Source organism: Chiloscyllium plagiosum, chromosome 21 (genome assembly GCF_004010195.1).
Source record: "Chiloscyllium plagiosum isolate BGI_BamShark_2017 chromosome 21, ASM401019v2, whole genome shotgun sequence".
In the NCBI taxonomy this organism is placed as follows: Eukaryota; Metazoa; Chordata; class Chondrichthyes; order Orectolobiformes; family Hemiscylliidae; genus Chiloscyllium; species Chiloscyllium plagiosum.
Genome location: NC_057730.1, coordinates 51,899,771 through 51,921,662, shown reverse-complemented (window position 1 = coordinate 51,921,662; position 21,892 = coordinate 51,899,771). Strand labels below are relative to the sequence as shown.

Genomic DNA, 21,892 nt, shown 5'->3' with positions numbered 1-21,892 from the left:
GAGACAAACACAGACGAGCGAGAGAGACAGAGAGAGATGAGACTAAGTGGGTTGGAGAATTTATTTCAAAGGAGTGGAGAGAGCAAGGATTAATTTGGATATAAAAGAAGACAAACTGAATGGAAAATAGATCCAAAAACGTATATCAACAACAAAACTAGTCCCGGTGTTGTTTTTAAAACTGAGAAAAATTATTTTAGGGCAGGAACAGGCTCCCTCCCCTGGCCAGAATTGTCAAATGCAACCTAGGTGATGTTTTAATTTCTTTAACTGTCAAGCAATGTACTTAAAAGTAACAACTTAGTCGTGCATCAGCATTAGACAAAGCCGAACAATTCATTCCAGCATTCATTAGGATCTGATCACGATCTTTGTATTGGGTCCAATGGCCCGTGTACAATAAACTCCAGGCTCATGGCCTGATTTTAACACTCCACAACCATGCAATAATAGATCACAAGCATATTTCCCAAACAATAAATTACAGATTACAAGTGCAGGACACAGTACTGAGATCCAGAGTTAATAAACTGAGACATTAATTAGACAAAAGTTTGTCTCATTAAGATTCTAAGTCTGTCATCATCAGGGATATCAGATCATTGCTCTGAGCAAGTGAATTTTGAAGTTATATTTATTTTATTCCTAATTGACTAATATTTTCAATAGTGTTAAAGTTAACGTGCAAACATCACCAATCTGCCCTGTACGAAGCCCGTGCTGTCATGATATGTTACACTCTGCTTTCTCAAACCATCCTCACATTCATTACAATCACTCTGCAACATACCTCATCTAACTATCTAAAAAAAAGGTGAGAGATTACAGAGTTCCAAGATGCAGAGAGATCTGGATGCCACAGTACATGAATTACAGAAGGTTAGTATGCAGGTACAGCAAGTAAATCAGGAAAGCTAATAGAATATCATGTTTTATTACAATGGGAATTGTATGAAAGCGTTGGGAGACTATGCTCCAGTTATACATAGCATTGGTAAGACCACATCTTCAGTATTTTGTATAGTATTCGGCACTTTACTTGTAGAAAGATGATAATGCATTGGAAGTAGTTCACAGAAAGTTTACCAGACTAAGACTGGAGTGATGGCAGATTGCCCTATGAGGGAAGGCTAGATAGACTGGGCCTGTATCCTCTTCAGTTTAGAGGGGTCAGAGGTGACTGAACTGAAACATAAAAGATCCCGAGGACACTTGATCGGATGGACCTGGAAAGGATATTTCCTCTTGTGGGAGAATCTCGGACAAGAGGTCACTGTTTAATTATAAAGAGTCAGCCATTTAAAACGGAGATGAAGAAACATTTTCTGAGGGTTATATTTGGAATTGCTTTCCTCAAAAGCTCGTGGATGCAGAATCTTTAAATATCTTTAAGACAGAAGTAGTTGATTCTTGATTATCAAGAGGATGGACTATTATCAGGGATATGTAGAGTTGGTGTTAAAATCAGGTCGGCTATGATCTTATTGAATGGTACAGCAGGCTCAAAGGGCCGAGTGGTCTGCTGTTATTCATTTGTACACTGAGGGTGATCCCTTTCTCTGCTGCCCTCTTCAACACCTGTCAAGTTAGATCTTTGTAGTTTTTCAGCACTGATTAAATTACTGAAATACTGACAACATTATCTTTTCCAAGTGTCAGTTTTAAACAACTCCTTTTGCCCTTGTAATTTCATGCACCTCCTCCAGCATCCCCAATAGTAACACAGCATTTTCACAATCAAACGATTCCCTGATCAGAACAGTCTCAATATGTCGACAGGTCGTATTGAGGAAGCTGGGAGGCTGCAGAAGGACTTGGACAGGCTAGGAATACTATGTGGGAAAGTGAGAGGTTATGAACTTTGATAGTAAGAATAGAGGTGTAGACTATTTTCTAAATGGGGAAAGGCTTTGGAAATCTGAAGCACAAAGGGACTTTTGGGTCTGGGTTCAAGGTTCCCTTAAGGTTAATTGCCAACAGAACCTGCATGTTAGGAAGGCAAACATTTTGAGAGGGCTAGAATTTCAAAACAGGAATATTTTGCCGAGGTTGCACAAGGCTTTGGTCAGCCGTATTTAGAACATGGAGAGGACATTGGGGCCTCTAACACGAAAGGATATGCTGGGGTTGGATGGGGTCCAGAGGAGATTTACATAAATGAGCCTGGGGATAAAGTGCAATAACTGACAACTCTGGGTCTGCACTCAATGGAGTTTAGTCGGACATGGGGCGATCTCATTGAAACATACAGAATATTGAGGCGCCTGGATAGAGTGGACGTGGAGAAGAGGGAGAGACTAGGACTCAAGGGCACAGCCTCAGAGTGAAGGGATGACCCCTTAGAATTTGAGGTGAGGAGGAATTTGTTCTAGAGAGTGGGAAATTTGTGGAACTCACTGCTGCAGGGGGGCATGGAGATCAAGTCTCAGCGTATTTAAGACAGAGATAAATAGGCTCTTAATTAGTCAGGGGATCAAGGGTTACAGGGAGAAGGCAGGAGAATGGGGTTGAGAAACATATCAGCCATGGTTGAATGGCAGAGCAGACTCTAGCCCAATCCTGCTCCTATATCTTACAGTTACATAGTTTAAAAATAACCTATGACACATTATACAGGAACATTTTAAATAGCAGATTGAACCCAGTTCAAATTTAGGTTCGCACTGAGTGCCTGTAAAAATTGAAATGATTAAATGAGCTCTCAGCACAATTTCTTCCAAGATATTTAAACCTTCCTGTCACACATTGTGTGTTCTTCACACAACAGACAAATAAGCTTAATCATTTTAAGCAAACAAATGGACCATTAATGGAGTGCATTTCAGAGACACAGAGACACATTATGGTGAAGCGATACCTTAGATTAAAAGGTCAGTTTCAGAGGTGTCCTGATCTACTTCCATCTATAGTCAGGGATAGTCAAACAAACAACAACCAAGCTTGCTCACTCGCTCTCAAACCAAGTGATCCCAAACTGCTGTGCGGTGAGGTAAACCAGATAGTACTCACAACGAGGATCCCAGCGATTGAAAACAGCAGCAGTGAGGCATCGTAGATAGCACCAGCAATATAGGAGGCTTCTTGCTGACTGTACCCAGAATATTTATCCTGAATAAATTTGCTGGAAAACAAACAAAGACCTCCTCAAATTTAGGTCAGAGTTATAGGGTAACAGATTCACATTCAAGATAAAGGGCTTCAACTCGAAACGTCGACTCTCCTGCTCCTCAGATGCTGCCTAACCTGCTGTGCTTTTCCAGCACCACACTTTTCGAATAGGCAATTTCAGTAAAGTTCAACGGGTTTCCACATAAAAGCAAATAGTATGTATACTGGAAATCTGAAACAAATACAGAAACTGCTGGAGAAACCCAGGAGATTTGGCAGCATCTGTGGTGACAGAAACAGACTTAAACATTTTGAGTTCAATAACAAAAGAACTGTCATATCGATCTTCAAACATTAACTGTTCTCTCTCCTCAGGTGCTGCCAGACTGCGCACAATGTTTATTTAGTTTCCACAGTTTACGTTTTAAATAATTAAATGCTAGAGGTTCCAACAAGTACTCAACTGGAATTTCACAACAGTGATGTAATGAAACTGCTTTTGTGTGTATAGTGCTGCACAGACCAGAACCCCATTCATATACGAGCAGCAGCAGAATCACACCGTAGAATGTGAAAAAGGATATCTGCCAACCCCACACTGACTCAGTTCCTGTTTAGAAGCCGAGAGAGGGGCAGTGGGGCCAATGGGGTAATTATCAGTGAGAATGGGAGAATCTGATAGGGGATAGAGAAAAAGACAGCTAAGAGGGGGAAAAGGGTAGATGGGCATGTGGGGGACTGGCAGAGATGGGACAGGGCAGTGGTGGTAGTGGAGTAACTGGCAGGCTGAGAGGGGTAACCCCAGGCTGACTCACTCGGATGGAATTCTGCAGAGACTGGTCTGGACTGTTTCCCCTCCAAGAGGTGACTTAGGGTCAGTGTTGGTTAAACCCAACTCCTCAGCTCAGCCCCAGACACCAGTCCCCTCCCCCTTATCATCATCCATTGGGGCAGATTAGTTTTTCCTCTCTCTAGCTCTGTTACTTCACAAGAATGGCAAAACACTGACTTTATTCCGAAGCTTTGCTCCTTGGCACTTGTCTTTATGGTTATTTCTAATAATTACTTGTTTACATCATTTGGTTTTTCTCTCGTGAAGTTCCTGGTTACTGTTGTGCAGCCCCCACCCTCACCCAGGAATGAAAAAGATTGAAAGGTGGAGATCCTACTGTGTTAAAACATACGCCAACAACATACTGGACAAAAGAGGACTAAGCCAGCCCATTCCAAATACACACACACAGACACACTCCCATGACCAGGTTTAAAGAAAATTTAAACATCTACACTGAAAACAAAACATTCACTTTGCAGCCTTCCCCTGCTTATACAGTGACCACACTCTTACACCATGGGGGAATAACTGTTCTTGTAGCATGGAGAGATTAGATTAGATTCTCTACAGTGTGGAAACAGGCCCTTTGGCCCAACAAGTCCGCACTGACCCTCCGAAGAATAACCCACCAAGACCCATTTCTCTCTAACTAATGTCTCTAACTAAACCTGCACGTCTTTGGACAGTGGGAGGAAACCCACGCAGACACTGGGAGAATGTGCAAACTCCACACAGTCAGCTGCCCAAGGCTGGAATCGAACCTGGGTCCTTGGCGCTGTGAGGCAGCAGCACTAACCACTGAGCCACCGTGCCGCCCCATGGATCAAAACTCTCAAATACTCGCATCCTGCGAAAAGATCAATGGGACCCAAGAGGATTGTGGTACAAGTGTTTCAGAACCTGGACATTTCAAAACAGGGGAACACTCCTCACCTGGCATCAGCGACAAATGGGAAGATCCCATTGTAAAAGAACATGATGGTGACCACAAGGAGCCAGTAGCGGAGAGACAAATAACGAATATCTTGGAAACGCTGAGGCGAAAGAAGAAAAATGGTAAGACAACAGCATCCTGGTGGAGGTTAAAGTCAACTCGAGCAACGTGTGATGAAATCTTGTGGATCCCTCCATCAGGGACCAGGAATCCTGCTCCATTTCAGATAACAACTACCTAGGCAAATACAGACAGTTTACAGAAGGCCGAATCCCCCGAGATCCTTAAATCACGCACCACTTTTTTAGAATCCTCCAGAAGGACAGCATCTAGTCCAAGCTGTTTTGTGCCAACTTTATCCAGGACACTAACAATGATGGCGGAGAAAAAACTAAGAACACACAGCAACATACCTGAGAAAAATGAACCAGACGATTGATTAGTTTATAAACAGAAATGGCACCAGTCCAAAAACTATTTTCTATTTATACTCATTAACAGAATGAGGGCATCGCTGGCTAGGCTACCATTTATTGCCCAGAGGCAATTAAGAGTCTGGAGTCACATGTTGTCCACACAAGATATGGGCAGATGTCCCTCAGGGAAGGAAGTTAGTGCACCAGACCGATTTTACCAATAATCGGCAGCAGTTGCATAGTCATCATTAGACATTTGTCTTTTTTTATTCCGTCTGCCATGACAGGATTTGAACCCAATCCCCAGAACATTATTAATCCAGAGACCTCAGTAATCTAGCAATAATTCCACTAGGCCATCTCCTCCACTGTGGCAGTCAGAACTTAACAGTTGCCAAGTGCAGTCTCATATATTTATATCATACCCATTCTTTATACAATGTCCCAAAATCTTTCGGAGGCTTCCTAACAAAAATGGATACTGAGCCAAAGGAGATATTGGGAGTTGGGAACAGCTTAAGGAAGGAAAGTCTGAAAAAGCCAGAGAGACAGTGAGAGAGGGAGGAACGTGAAGCCCCCCAATAGCCATTGAGTGAAGGATGAAACTAGAGCCAATCTTTCCTCAAGTTAGATTTATTCACAGACAAACATTACAAGTCCACGCCTGCGAGCCCACCCCGGTTCAACAAGTCCACCCCTGCGAGCTCACCATACAATTGAATTGAATTGATTGTCATGTGTACTGAGGCACAGTGAAAAGCTTTGTCTTGCGAGCAATACAGGCAGATCACAGAGTTAAGTTGGCAGAGATAAGTAAATAATAGGTAAACAGCAGCAAAAACAGAAACACAGGTACAGGCGAATATTAAGAGTTTGTGAGTCCATTCAGTAATCTAACAACAGTAGGTTAGAAACTGTTCCAAAACCGGCTGGTGTGTGTGTTCAGGCTTCTGTAGCTTCTCCCCTTGGGAAGTGACTTTATATGCATTCAAACAACAACAACCCAAATCATTATCCTCAACCAACCTTAAACACAACTAGTATACAATAAATTAAGAATGGGACTGAGGTAACTGAAATCACTATAGGAAAGCACTAAGTTCGTGGGGTCAAAAGTTATAACACCAGAGACATTCAGTGACGTAGAGTTACGAGGTAATGAAATTTATTGAATCTCTTTCTAAAGAGATTTTGCGAAATGCAAGTCACTCTCCAGGCACCATTTTCCTCCTTTCTACAGTTAGAGGGAGCATTAGCGGCACTGGGCTTGGTCTTAAACACCAGTTTGATGTACATGCCACGATGTACAGTATTCATATTTGCACTTCTATTTAGTTATTGATGAATTAAAATAAACATTAACTGGCGAATGGTAATCTGACTACTAACCAATGATTACGTTAATACAAACTGAATAAGCAGCACTTACCATATTTAGATTTACACCCAATGTAAGACATAAGACCATTAGAAATAGGAGCAGGAGTAGGCCATTTGGCCCCTCGAGCCTGCTCTGCTCTTCAATAGGATTATCACTGATCACTAAGATTTCTTTTCCCTTCAACCTCCTGAAACTTAAGCATTAAGAAACTTTCCTCCCTCAAAACAAAAAAAAGAAATTCTTACCTCCCCAAAGTGTCCACTGAATTCCAAAGTTTCTGTCGATGGAGGGCGTTAGGAAGAAGTTGAGGACACTGCCTAGACGGGAACAAGTCAACTGTAGGCCGAAAGCCAGCGAAAGCTCCTTACCTTTAAACCAGAACGCAATAATTCGGTCCTGAGCAACTGGGAGGTGAGGGGGCGGGGGGAGATGGGTGGGAAGAAAATACAAAAGTGAGAAAACAGGAGCAGAAGGCCATTCCGCACAGTGAGACCCTCTACTATTCAACATGACCAAGGCTGATCTTCTACCCCAATGTCTTATTGCTGTTTTCACCCCCATGCCCCTCGACTACTTTAACCTCTCGCAATCCACTTCTTTCTTGAATACATTCAGTATTCAGTCCTCACTTCCCCCTGTGGTACAGAAATCCACAAGTTCACAACCCTCTGAACGAAGACATTTTTCACCTTATACTGAGTGGCCTGAGTCGGAAGTCACGTGGCACCAGGTTATAGTCCAATGGGGATTTATTTGAAATCACAAGCTTTCGGAGTAGACTTTGCCTGGCAAAGAAGCAGCGCTCTGAAGGCTTGTGATTTCAAGTAAATCCCCATTGGACTATAACCTGGTCCCACGTGACTTCTGACTTTGTCCACCCCAGTCCAACAGCGACACCTCCACATCAAGAATGACCCAAGATTGCAAAGCCCTCATTGTGGGAATCCTCTCTCTCAGCCAGAGGAAATATAACTCCTCCATCTATTGTGCAGCCCTGTCTGAACTTGGTGTGTTTCAATGAGATCTCCTTTCATTCTCTAAACTTTAGTGAGTACACACCCCTTCTCCGCTTATCTGACAAACATGCCACTGCAGGAATCAGTCAAATGAATCTCTATTGAACTCCCTCAGTGGTGACGTATCCTTTCTCAGGTGGAGAGACCAAAACTGCACACAGTACTCCAGGTGCAGTCTCACCAAGGCCCTGTACAACTACAGTAAGATTTTGTTGCTCCTCTACACAAACCCTCTCACAATATAATCATTTGTCTGTCAAACTGCATGCCTTCAGTGACCAGTGTACAAGGACACCCAGATCCCTTTGCATATTAATAATTCCCAATCAATCAATCACTTAAATAGTAGCCTGACATTCTGTTGGTCTATGGAGTGGACAATTACACATTTATCCACATTATACTGCATCTGCCACACTGTTTCCCATTCACTCGACTTGTCTAATACCGTCCGAAAGCATCTATACGTTCTCTTCACTGCTCACAATCCCAACTAGTTGTGCGTCATCAACATAACGTGGAAACCTGAATTCTTATTCCCTCACCCAACTTGTTAATGTATCTTGTGTAAAGCTGAGATCCAAACACTGAACCAAGGTCCCCTATTTGTCAATGCCACCTCCCACCACTCCAAAAATAACATTTCTTTGACTCATGTCAACCAGTTCTCAGGTTCAGTCAGCTACTCTCAAGATTCTAATTAAAAAGTGCAGCAGACACACACACACACACACACAAACTCAGACCCCAGTCAGGCGACTGCCTCCTTCCAGATTGTTCTACATAGTCATGTGACACTGACATCATGATACATTTCCATTGTGCTCTCTGCTGAGACCATGACAAAATCAAAAGTTGCCATGGTCTTACCCCACCATAGGGCAGCTCACTCATTAGAGAGAGACGACTGGTGGTGATTTAACTGGATGGCCACCACATCTCAGGCAAAGGGAGAGGTTAAGATTCCATCAAGGTAACCTCAGCTAGTGATGGGAATTGAACCCAAGCAGTTAGCATCACACTGTTTCGTAAGCTAACCGTCCAGCCAACTGAGCTAAACCAACTGCCATTGACTAATTAAGAAGGTAGTGACCGATCCATTCTGTAGGATATCTTCATTCTGCTGCCTGCCACCAGGAGGTAGTATTTGCATAACCCTGCAAACCTTTGAGGAGCAGAAGGCCGTAGCACCACTGCCCAAGAGACTAGGTGGCACCTTCGCTAGCTCCACTTCCAATATCCTCCCATTCAGTCTTTCAGGGAAGGTTTGGTGTTGCTGGCTATGCCCTTCCTAATTGCCCCAGAAAGGAGTGGCTTCCTCTGCCATTTCAGAAGGCAATCCAGAATCAACTACTTTGACTGGGAGTCTGGAGTCATGTATGGACCAGACTGGGCAAGGATGACAGATTTTCCTCCCTAAGTGATGTAAGTGAACTCGATGGATTTTTACATCAATTGGTGATAGTCTCAATAATATTGGGCACAATAATTATCTTTAAATTCTGATTTACTCGTTAAAATTTAAATTCCCCATCTGCCACGGGAGAATTTGAATTAATGTCCTCAGATTATGGGCCTTTGAAGGACTAGTCCAGTGACATCTACACTTTGTCCCTTAAATAAACGGACTAAGTACATCCAACACAGACACAGAACGTTCTCGGACTGTGTCATTACAAAGCAACATGGAATCTGGACAAGACAAATCTGGTCTTCCCAAGGACTCTAATTTAAACTCTTAGCGAAGGAAAATGTCCATCCCAGAAGATAATAAATTCAATATAAATAGATACTCAGATAATAAATCAGATTCAAGACATTTTCAAGTTCTGGACTATTGCTGATAAAAATCAGGGCTATTCCAAAACAATTTGGTTTCTGGTATGGAACTCAAGATGTGGCAAAGCCATAGCACCTTCTCATTAAAACCCCAAAGTCAACCCACTGTGACCAAACACAGGGATGAGTGAAACATGCTGCAGCAAACATGGAGTTCTGCCAATGGATTTCTCTCAAAATTGTGAACCTTACCTTCTTTTCTTTAAAGATACTGTTTCAATTGAAAAAAAAAGCTTCTACAGTAGGCAATTATATGAGACACAGTTAAAACATAAATGTTGTGAACAATGTCATGAGAGGAATCCATTAATTGTACTCATGGCCCCTACCAAGTGCTACATGTTTTTCCACATCTTTCCATTTCCATTTCCAAACAATCCTTCAGGGAAATAGGATGAAAACAGTGGGAGAGAAATAGTTACCATAAATGTGAGATTATCCTGGAAAGTTAACATTGAAGTATTTTCAGTTGTACATTCATACACAAAAGGAAATCAACACGAATCCTCTCAGCTGGTTAATTCACAATCTACTACAATTAGGCCAGAACTGGTACTCACTGATCAGTGATCCATTGCTTGAGCCAAAGAGAAGTCGGCCAATGAGCATCAGAGGTAAGAGGTAACATGTGCCCTTGAAGTGAGATCCTAAAGCAAAAGTAGCCGAGCCCAGAACAATAAGGATGGAGAAAAGGATGATCCCAACTATGGTGGTGGGGGATGGGGTGAGAGGACAGAATCAGAAACAAATAATTCTGATTTTCGCAAGAGAACGACTCAACATTTAAATAGCAATTAAAATCAAGGATAAAAAAAAAGCTGTTCAACAGTACTCATACACCTTGTTGTCTAACTTTACAATCTTAGCAACCAACTTCTTTTAAAGTGCTGTAATAAAAATCTCAAAAAGCCTTGATCTACAAGTAGAGAAAGAATGTTCTTGTCAATTTTTAACAGATTGCAAGTTGGAGTCTGCAACAGCACACCCATAAAGAAACTAAAAGAAAACCATCACTAACTCCAACCTGCAGATTTGTAAGTGTCCAGATGTGGACTCCTGAAATTGCTGTCAGCTTCTAAGTAATAAATAGTGAATGCTGCCAATTTTGTCATCATTACTACTGCAGAATCTGCATGTATTTCCTGTCATGATTAAGAAAACCATTAAGTTGATTTCTCTCTGGCTTTCAAACATATATCATTTGGATTTGTCTACTCAATTGATCTAATGCTGAAATAATACACTGGCACAAAGGGTCATAAAGACAAACTAGTTCCTGCACTTTTGCAATTCAGCTTCTCTGGATGGTCATCAGCCTCCCGAATGTGAATGAAGGTCTTGACTCTGGCAAACAGTGTATTTTTGAGAAGATACGTTGCTAATTAGTCACTTGGGTTTCAGCTTGGAAGAGGTCAGTAACAAACCACAACTGATGCTGAAGGAGGTTGAAGCTTCTGGAAATGGCAAAGTTACCCAAATAAGAGTTACCCAACCAGGCAGCACAGTGCCTAGCACTGGATTCAATTCCTGCCTCAGAACATAAGAACTAGGAGCAGGAGTAGGCCGTCTGACCCTTCCCCCCTTCCTAGAACTGCCACCCATCACATACCGTTCCACAGATTCACAACCCTTTGGGTGAAGAAGTTTCTCCTCCACTCAGTCTGAAATCAGCTCCCCCTCATTTTGACGCTTCACCCAAAGAGTGGAAACAACCTCCTTACATCTACCTTACCGACTCCCATCATAATTTGATGTTCTTATAAAGATTCCTCCTCATTCTTCTTAATTCCAATGTGAGACATCAAAATGGCTGTTCAGACAGGTCCATGCCTCATCTCTCTCCCCCCCAACATGGGTGCAGTGTTAACTGTGGAATTTCTGCCAAGATGAGGAATTCCCAGTGGAACAGCCAGATCCTGGAAAGGGAGCTTTGACCATCATAAGCAACATATTAGAAGGTAAAACAGGAACAAACAGTAAAAAAAAAACTAACATGCAAGATCAGCTATGTATGTGACAGGAGGAATCCAGTGTCAGAAATCTAAAATTGGCCAAATGAGGAAATCCAGAAAAGTGGGACAATTCAAGTTAGCCAGATAGATAACTGGCAATGTTTTGTGCAAGATATTAGCAACAGTATTGAACCAATGGGAGAATGTTGGATATACAAGATTTAAAAGCTACAAATTAATAGTTGGAGTTACTGTTGAAGTTTATAGGCTGGAGGGACAAATCCTCTCCAGGCCCCTGATCCTGAACTGGTTAGGAAAACATCTGTGCCAGGTTTCTCTTATTCACCACTACTTTACCCATCATTGATAGATAACCTGATTTTGAAAAGTCTGATAAAGCTTTTGATTTCTAGGTGCTATAACAGGATTCAGCCTATTAACCTTAGCATGAGGAGCAAATTTAAAAATCAGACAACCCCCAGGTTATAGTCCAACAGGTTTAATTGGAAGCACGAGCTTTCGCACCGCTGCTCCTTCATCAGCACAACCACCCGATGAAGGAGCAACATCTGAAAGCTAGTGCTTCCAATTAAACCTGTTGGACTAATAACCTGGTGTTGTGTGAGTTTTAAGCTTGTACACCCCAGTCCTACACCGGCACCTCCAAATCAGGAGGAGCATTTATTTTGATCTGAAATCAGCTCTTCTACTGGGTAGGAGTGCTCCAGGTTATACCCTCCCTTCAGACTCACCACCACTTCCCAGCTTGTCAATGAAGAAACCAGCAGAAAGCTCGTGCTTCCAATTAAACCTGTTGGACTAATAACCTGGTGTTGTGTGAGTTTTAAGCTTATACACCCCAGTCCTACACCGGCACCTCCAAATCAGGAGGAGCGTTTATTTTGATCTGAAATCAGCTCTTCTACTGGGTAGGAGTGCTCCAGGTTATACCCTCCCTTCAGACTCACCACCACTTCCCAGCTTGTCAATGAAGAAACCAGACAGTGTCACCACCACAGCATTGCTGCAAGACAGAAAATACAATTATGAAACAAAATGCAAAAACTGCTGAGGAATGTTGTGCTTTTCAAAAGAACTAATACTGAATTGGAGCCATCCTCACCCCTCCCTTTCTTTCTTAGCATCCAGTTGACTACTGCATGGTCTGAGCCCAGTTTCCACCCTCCCCATCTCCATCAAATTTCTAAGCTTCTGTGGAAAGAAGCCAAGCTTATAGTCCCTGGCAAAGACAGTATACATTAATTGGGGTATGAAGGGACAATGGCAAACTTCTGTTGAACTTAGTCTTCATTCCTGTCGCCTATCCAACAGGCCAAAGCAAATGGCATTTCATGGTTTAATGTCTCTGCCAGCAGGACATTGAGTAACCTGATAAACCTCTTGTATATGATCAGAAATCACTGAAAACCAGCAGGAGAACTGCTCGTGATAATGAAAAATGAACCTTTAACTCAAAATACACAAAGAATTGATGTTACAAAATCTGAAATGCAGGGAGGGAGTTGGAAAAGGTATGAACAAGCTTTTGTGACGATACTGTGTTTTAAGAGATGTATTTTGTCCTTTTTTTAGAAAATGAAGAAAGGTTGAGACAGAGGTACCATCCAAAGATGTGCAGGGTCAGGTGAATTGGCCATACTAAATTGCCTGTAGTGTTAGGTAAGGGGTAAATGTAGGGGTATGGGTGGGTTTCGCTTCGGCGGGTCGGTGTGGACTTGTTGGGCCGAAGGGCCTGTTTCCACACTGTAATCTAATCTAATCTAATCTAAAAAAAAAACAGCTCCAAAGCCAACAAACAGCTTGCAAGGCTTTGGTTTTACTTTTTAAAAAGTTGGAACAATAGAAGCAGCCTGAATGGGTGGGGTCAAGCTCCCACAGAACCAGGATTTTTAGTTTTAGTTCTGAGGAAAGGTCACTGGACCTGAAATATTAACTCTGATTTCTCTCCACAGATGCTGCCAGACCCTTTGAGATTTTACAGCAATTTCTGTTTTGTTTGGTTTTTAATTTTAGCTTTCAGTCGCTGCTCGATATGGAGGCGCTAGAAGCTGGATATGAAAGTTGTTATTCCTCTCTCAGTTACAGCTAAAAGCTGGCATTCTCTTCCTGCTGCTAGAATCACAGGAGACACAATCTATTTTACTGAATTTGCTTTTGCCAAGGGTGTGTTTATGGGATGTTACCATATTGGAACAGTTATTGTTTAGTAGTTAAATAAGCTATTATTCAATAGAGTTAAGTTGTTCCAATTTATTCTTTCTTTTGTTGTATTTTCACTGTAGTGCATGAATAAAGTGCATTTTGCTTCAATTCTGGCAGTTTGTCCAAATGAAGTTTGCCCATCTGGAACACAACACCTGACTTAAAATAAGAAAAAGTCAGGGTCTAGGTTATCGACTTAATATATTTTGAGGGGATTTGGTCTGGTCCATAACTCTTTACAGCAATCCCCAGTTCTGCTAACTGCAAAGAGGCAGGTTATTGGGGAAAAGGCAACAAAGTTCACAAGCATGATCAGCACAACACACAAACACAAACACAATGAGTCCCACAATGTGTTGCTGACATTATTTTATAATAATTATTTTGATTCGTTGCCTAGTGAACGTACGCTGGTTGTAGTGAACATAGGAGCTGGATTTGTACCATGCTACTGGAATGGGCTTTGAAGTAGAAATTGGTATCCCGAGTGAAGGATTACATTATCGGAAAACAAAATGGGAAAATAATGGTCAAAGGTGCAGATTTTTGCCAAAATCTGCAATGCATTTTTAAATTAAACGATGTTGGACGTGAGGTTACAGTCGCTCATTGTTCCTGTCATTACATATAAGCCTTCTTCACTGTAGCACTGGAGGTGGTAATGGAGTGGCAGCTAATGCCCCTCACAATGGCTTGCATTTATCCAGGGGGCTGGAAACAAGATACATTGGGTGAGGGCTTCAAATAGTGCAGCAGCACAATCAAAATATGGTTAAAATGGCGAAAACCAAGCACCACATTATATGTTTCAATTACAGCAAGGAAACATAGCATCAGATGTACTGCACGGAAACAGACCCTTTGGTCCATGCCGACCAGATATCCAAACTTAATCTAGTCCCATTTACCAGCATCTGGCCCATATCCCTCTAAACCCTTCCTATTCATATACCCAACCAGATGGTTTTTAAATGCTGTCATTGTACCAGCCTCCGCCACTTCCTCTGGCAGCTCATTCCATACACACACCACCCTCTGCGTAAAAACCTTGCCCCTTAGGACCCCTCTCACCCTAAACCTATGCCTTCTAGATCTGGACTCCCCCACCACAGGGAAAAGACCTTGTCTATTTACCCAACCATGCCCCTCACGATTTTATAAACCTCTATAAAGGTAACCCCTCAGCCTTTGATGCTCCAGGTAAAACAGCCACAGATATAAAGAAGAATCTTTGTAAACAGCTCACCACAACAGTTGGGGGAACCACAGTTTGATCTGAAAACATGCCAGGAGATTAGAGTGTGAATTGACCACCTGAGATAAATCTTGGCTCATTGGACTTCAAGGCAACCAGGGTCATTGCGAGCATGTCGCATTGCTGAATGAAATAAAGGTGCAACATATTAAATGGAATGGTATTAAAGCTGCTAGGTGCTATTGATACCTGGGGCAAAATCTTTAGACACAAAGGGGACAGGTTTTACAAAAGGAAAGAAGAAATCTGAAATTGCTGATGGAACTCAGCAGGTCTGGCAGCATCTGTGGGAAGAAAGCAGGGTTAACAATTCAAATCTGGTGACTCTTCATCACAGATGCTGCCAGACCTGCTGAGGTTTGCCAGCAATTCCTGATTTGGTTTCAGATCGACAGAATCTGCGGTCCTTTCTCCGATAAAAAAGGAAGAAAATTTGCCAGGTACTCCCATTTCTCAATATAGACCAGTGATTGCGGCTGGAAGTTGTGAGTGCACAGAGAAAACATACAGGTTGGATATTTGTTAAGCTGGAGTCCATGAGACCATAAGGAATAGGAAGTGGAGACCATTCAGCCCCTCGAGCCTGCTCCACCATTCAGTAGGATCATAGTTGGTCAGACACCCATCATGTCCACATTCAAGGGGCAATCTTTGATTCCCCTACAGATCAAGAATCTACCTTAGCCTTGAATATTCCCATGAGGGAAAATATCCTCTCAGCATTTACCCAGTCAAGCCCCTTTCAATAAGATCACCTCATTCTTCTCAACTCCAGTGAGTGGACTCCCAACCTGTTTAGCCTTTGCTCATAAGACAATCCCTCCATACCAGGGATCATTCTAGTGAGCCATCCCTGAACTGAAATGACATCCTTCCTTAAATAAGAGGACCAAAACAGTTCACAGCATTCCAGATGTGGTTTCATCAGCACTTTGTACAGTTGCAGTAAGACTTCCCTACTCTTAAATTCCAATCCTCTTGAAGTAAAAACCAATATTCCATCAGCCTTCCGGATTACCTGCTACACCTTTGTGCTGGCTTTCTGAATTTCATGCAGAAGTCCCTTTGTGTTTCAGCTTTCTGCAGTTTTTCTCCATTTAACTAATACTCTGTCCTTTCCTTCTCCCTTCCAAAATGAACAACTTTGCATTTTTGAAGCCGATGATGACGTCCACGTGTTTGAACTGACTTCAGATACTGTCCATTACTTTTTTTTAAAAAAAGTACAGATATCACAGGATAACAACTGTTGAATGAATGCAGTCCCTTGTTAAAAAGGACCATGGGAGAACACACGTTTAATAAAAAGGTCAGAAAAGAATGTCAAAACATTGGATATCAGAGTTAATGCCCCAAAGCGTTTCAGTAACTGACTACAGATGGATGCTTCAAGGAAGAGGCATGGGACAAGAATGGAGCCAAGGAAGTTATGGTCACAAGAGTCAGGCTGGACAGAGCACACCAGATTAGTGATGGAAAATCTTCTCAACCTTTTAGAGGCTGACAAGGCAATGATTGTAGGTCACATTAATAAATGTTTAAGCACAAGAGAGTCAGGAATCAGCTAAAAAGGTGGTAGAGGTGAGAACCCTCAAGATATTAAAAAGGAGTATTTAGATGAATATTGGAAATGCCGTGGCATACAGGGCTATGGGCACAGAGTCACTGAGCACTGAAACGAGCCCTTCAGTACAACTCATTCTTGCAGAATAAGTTTCCCAAACTAAACTAATTGCCTGCATCTGGCCCATATACTCTAAACCTTTCTGATTCACGTAGCCATCCTGATGACTTTTAAACACTCTAACTGTACCTGCATCTACCATTTCCTCTGGCACATCTGTGTATGGAAAAATTGCCCCTCACTCCCTTTTAAATCTTCCCCCTCTCCCCTTAAAAATATGCCCACCTACCCTAGGGAGAAGACCTTTGCTATTCACCTCTTCTATGCTCCTCATGATTTTATAGATCTCCAGAAGGTCACCTGTCAACCTCCCGTGCTCCAGTGAAGAAACGTCCCAGCCTCTCCTCACAACTCAAACTCTCCATTCCCAGCAACATCCTTGCAGATCTCTTCTGAACCCTCTCCAATTTATTAATAATGCTTTCTGATCGATATCAAGAATACCCCCAGCACTTACTCTTGGAAAACCTCAGGATCAACCAGTCTCCAGTCCAAAAAAAATCAATCATTACCACAATTCTCTATTTTGTATCCTGAAGAAACTTCTTATCCAATTGGATACGGACTGTCCTATTCATTCTTTCTTTCTCCCAACCAAACTAGAAGCTGAGAGGACATCACATGCTGGACATCAGATTTGAGAGTGTGGTGCTGGTAAAGCACAGCAGGTCAGGCAGCGTCCGAGGAGCAGGAGAGTCACTGTTTTGAGCACAAGGCCTTTGTTTTGAACATCAGCTCTTCATGATGAGGAGCTTATGTTCAAAGCATCAATTCTAATTTGATTGAGCAATTGCTGGAAAATGGCATTCGAAGAGATGACTGGTATAGACACTATGGGCCGAAAAGCCTCAGTCCATGCTATAAGACTCTACTACACTAACTCTGACTATTGCACTCACTGCATACAGTCAGCTTCAACCTTACAAGTACAAGATGATGATGACAGTTTTATGAATATACAAATTAGGAGCAGGAGGCAATTCATCCTCTTGAACCTGCTCCATCACTCAACAAGATCATGACCTGCTGATCCATGTGTATCTTTCAGCACCCCCCACCCACCAATCCAATCTTTGTTTTCTTTTCCGTGTGTATTTATTGTCGGGTGCAGAGGTTACTCACGTCCATGCATAGATAGCGTAGAGAAGATTGTACTGCTGCGGTGTCATCCCCAGGCCCTCAACACAATCTGTTGTCCTATTGGTCTCAGTGGAATTGAGACAAGTGAGATTCTGGAAAGACAGACACCACTAAATGGTTATGCAGGGACAACAGAAAACATCAAACTAGGGCAAATACCCACCTCTATCATCCCGAATCATTACACATCTAATTTGTTTAGCCATTGAGCTTGTGACCAGTCAGAATCCCCAAACACACATTTTATAAATTATTTAATCCCCATCTGTACAGATCTAGTTTATGGGACTCAAATAGTGAATGGGCCAGGCATCATCTGATGAAGGGGTTTAGGCCCGAAACGTCAATTCTCCTGCTCCTTGGATGCAACCTGACCTGCTGTGCTTTTCCAGCACCACGTTCTCAACTCTGATCTCCAGCATCTGCAGTCCTCACGCTCTCAAACAGGGAATACCCTGCACCCAGTGCAGGAAGAACCAGAAATCTATTACATGTCCAAAAGTTAATTCACATTAAATTTTATAGATAGCAAGAGGAGAACGTTATTGCAGAATGCACCCATTGTATTGCAAGAACTGTTTTGATTTAATACAGTTTAAATTACAATGAAAATCAGTGACATTACTGCAGAAATCTATCTTTGCAAGAGGCTACTGGACCAGTCCACGAGATAGTGTTTCTATAACTCAAGCCACTGCTATTTCAAATAAGACTCAAAACAACAAAATAATCACCATGGTAACAGATCATTTCTAAAAATTACACTGTGTATAGTTCTAATGTTTCAGTACCCACTATCCCACATGGGAGCTCATCCCAGTCGTTTAACAATCGGAATAAAGAGATTCTTCCTTAAAATGGTTTAATGTACATTTTCTGTTAACTATTTACATGCTAATTCTTGGTAACTTGGTAATTAATTAAATTTAAATATAATCATAGTTAAATACTTTTAACAACCAATGAATTGAACTTAATATTTTGCTGACATGAAGCTTTGGGTGGACAATTAATTAAAAATATTTAATTCAATATTAATAATAATGTAATAAACCTTCACGTCAATAGGTTTAAAAGCTTCAGGTCAATACAGCATCAGGTTCAATCCATTGGCTGTGTGGACAGAAATACAAGGAGGAAGTTGTTGTGACTCTCAGATGTCTTAAAAGCAGTTCTCAGCTCACAATGACATCTGATTCAGGGAAAGGACAAGACTGGAATCCATAGCTGCACACCGAACACATTCAGCAGGTAGACAGAATTCAGTGAAATGTTGACGAAGAATACTGTACACATCCAGGATATTGCAGGCAGAGCACAACAGAATCTGGCAGCATCAAGTCACACTCATACCCTTGGAATAAATCATATCCATCCTCTGCAGTGGAATAAAAGAAGATAGGACCAAATGGTCCTTTCAGTCAGCTCTACAATTTCATCATAGAATCACACAACACAGAAACAGACCCTTCGGTCCAACACGTCCATGCCAAATACAGAGGAACCTCGATTATCTGAATATCGGATTATCTGAAGGAGATCTCAAGGTCCAGATAGGGACATGACATGAAAGAGCTGTTTCAACACTGATCTCATCTTTTGTTTACACTAATTAAAAACGATCTCTGCCGAGAACAGTCCTAGACATAGATGAGAGCCCAGGCACAGTCTCTAAATGACTGACCTCCTGCCCTCTCTCCCTCTCCGCACACTTTCCCTGGAGTTCTACACAGGGGGGGATCCCTAAATGCCCTTCCCCCGATATTCTCTCTAACATTGCCCTGTACAGAGTAGAGGTGGAACTTGTCAAAAGGTTGCAGTTAAAAAGGTGTATGTGTGCATGTCTGTCTGTGTCTTGGAGACTTACCCCAGAAAGGTAGCAGCCGTCTTACTGTTGGTGTCCAGTCCAGCTGCCCTGTGGGGGAGGAAGAAAGGGGGCAGTGCTGAATGGTTTGGGTGTTGGAAGGATTGGGGTGGGCATGGGGCGGATTGGGTCTCACGCACAGTGCACTGCTGCCTCATCTCCTGAACAGGGAGCAGACTTCACAGAAAACTCCAAGTCCCAGAGGAAAGCCATTGAATCGATTAACCGAATAATCAATTATCCGATCGAAATAGTGCCTGCCCATCTTTCTTGGATAAAATTGAGGTTCCTCTGTATAATCTCAAACTAAACTAAGTCCAACCTGCCTGCTCCTGCCCATATCCCTCCAAATCTTTCCTATCCATGCACTTAACCAAATGTATTTTAAACATAGTTACTGTGCCCACATCCACCACTTCCTCCTCAGGAAGTACATTCCACACATAAACCACCCTCAGTATAAAACTTTTGCCTGTCACCTCTCTCTCCTTTCACCTTAAATTTGTGGCCCCGTAGTCTTGAAATCCCCCATCCTCGGAAAAAGACACCTACCTTAGCCTTATCTGTACCTCTCAGATTTTATAAACTTCTAGAAGGTCATCTCAACTTCCTATGCTGCAGTGAAAAAAAAAGTTTCAGCCTTTCTTTATAACTCAAACCTTCCATAGCTAGCAACATCCAGTCTCTTCTGAACCCTCTTCAGAATGAAAACCAGGTTTCCAAGAACTCTGACTTGTCTCTGGTTGGCTCGTCCTAGAATGGTTATGTTGTCATAGTCAAATTGATGGCCCTCTTGGGGGTCTGCGTGTACAGAGATGAGGGAGAGTGGACCATGTCGTTTAGTTGCCAGTTGGTGTTCATGAAGTCGGATGGCTAGTTTTCTTCCTGTATTTCCGATGTCGTGCTTGTTACAGTTGTTACAAAGGATTTTGTACACCACATTGGTCCTACACGTTGTGGGTATGGGGTTCTTTATCCTGGTAAGTAGTTGGCATAGTGTGGCTGTTGGTTGGTGTGCTACCATAATACCTAGTGGTCATAACAGCCTGGTAGTGAATTCTGATATATTCTTCACATAAGGAAAGGTGATAAGAGGGTTGGGTAGGTACAGTGTCTTCTTGGCGTTGTCTGCTGGACAGGCATCGGCAGATGAAGCTGATGGGGTATCTGTTGTTAATAAAAGGCTTGGTGTAAGTGTTCTTCCTCTTCCTTGTGCAGTTCTGATGTTTTGCAGTGTCATGGCTCTTTTGAATAATGCCCTGACACACCGGAGAGTTCTCGGAAGCCTGGTTTTCAACCAAAAACATCAGACACAGAGATTGACCCGGTGTACAAACCATAGCAGAGAATACCCAGGAGTGACACACATGCCAATGGACCAGACCCATGTAAAAACCAAGCGGGACAGAACAACAGCATCTCATTGAATTTGCACTGTCGATGCTACCCAGCAGGTCAACGAAATGTCTGCTCAATAACCCAGCAGCTTGGCAAACGAGCCATCTACCTCATCCACAACTCGAGCCACAGATCTTCACAAAAACCTTTAACTACACCTAGATATATGTGACAATAGAAAATAATGATTTGATTTAATTTATTAAGTGCCCGGTTATCACCTCCTTTATAATAAATTCTAACATTTTCCTTAAGGTCAATAGTTTTCCACTTTCTCTCAAACTTACTTCTCAAATATTAGGTTTCTTTGCTATTTTCCAGGAGCAAACATGTTCTATAACATTTTGAAAAACCTCTCTATAACCATCCCTATCAATAATAACAGGGTGGGGCTCATTCTGGGCCAGAGGATTTACAATGTTTCACTCTAATTTTGCGAGTATAACTTTTGATTCATTCCCATTCCTTTTAGTTCCTTGTTTCCACAAATCTCTTAGGGTTACCCAGTATGGATATAAGCTTGCTCGCTGAGCTGGAAGGTTCATTTTGAGATGTTTCATCATCATATCGGGTAACATCATCAGTGAGCCTTGGTGAAGCACTGGTCATAGAGTCATAGAGTCAGAGATGTACAGCATGGAAACAGATCCTTCGGTCCAACCCGTCAATGCCGACCAGATATCCCAACCCAATCTATTCCCACCTGCCAGCACCCGGCCCTTATCCCTCCAAACCCTTCCCATTCATATACCCATCCAAATGCCTCTTACATGTTGCAATTGTACCAGCCTCCACCACATCCTCTGGCAGCTCATTCCATACACGTACCACCCTCTGCATGAAAAGG

At 42.3% G+C, this 21,892-nt stretch overlaps 1 protein-coding gene across 3 annotated transcripts in view; it reads right to left on the bottom strand.

Annotated features, from left to right (window-relative positions):
- mfsd1l (major facilitator superfamily domain containing 1-like) overlaps positions 1-21,892 on the bottom strand; it is a 41,081-nt gene that overhangs the window by 13,645 nt on the left and 5,544 nt on the right. For 2 of the 3 annotated variants that reach the window (XM_043712061.1, XM_043712063.1), the window contains 7 exons: positions 17,766-17,875; positions 12,450-12,505; positions 10,090-10,233; positions 6,920-7,078; positions 5,175-5,290; positions 4,877-4,977; positions 3,010-3,121 (listed from right to left, as the gene is read on the bottom strand). In XM_043712061.1, the coding sequence (XP_043567996.1) occupies positions 3,010-3,121; positions 4,877-4,977; positions 5,175-5,290; positions 6,920-7,078; positions 10,090-10,233; positions 12,450-12,505; positions 17,766-17,875 (798 nt within the window). The remainder of the gene's footprint in view (positions 1-3,009; positions 3,122-4,876; positions 4,978-5,174; positions 5,291-6,919; positions 7,079-10,089; positions 10,234-12,449; positions 12,506-17,765; positions 17,876-21,892) is intronic. The other variant, XM_043712064.1, reaches the window with a different exon arrangement.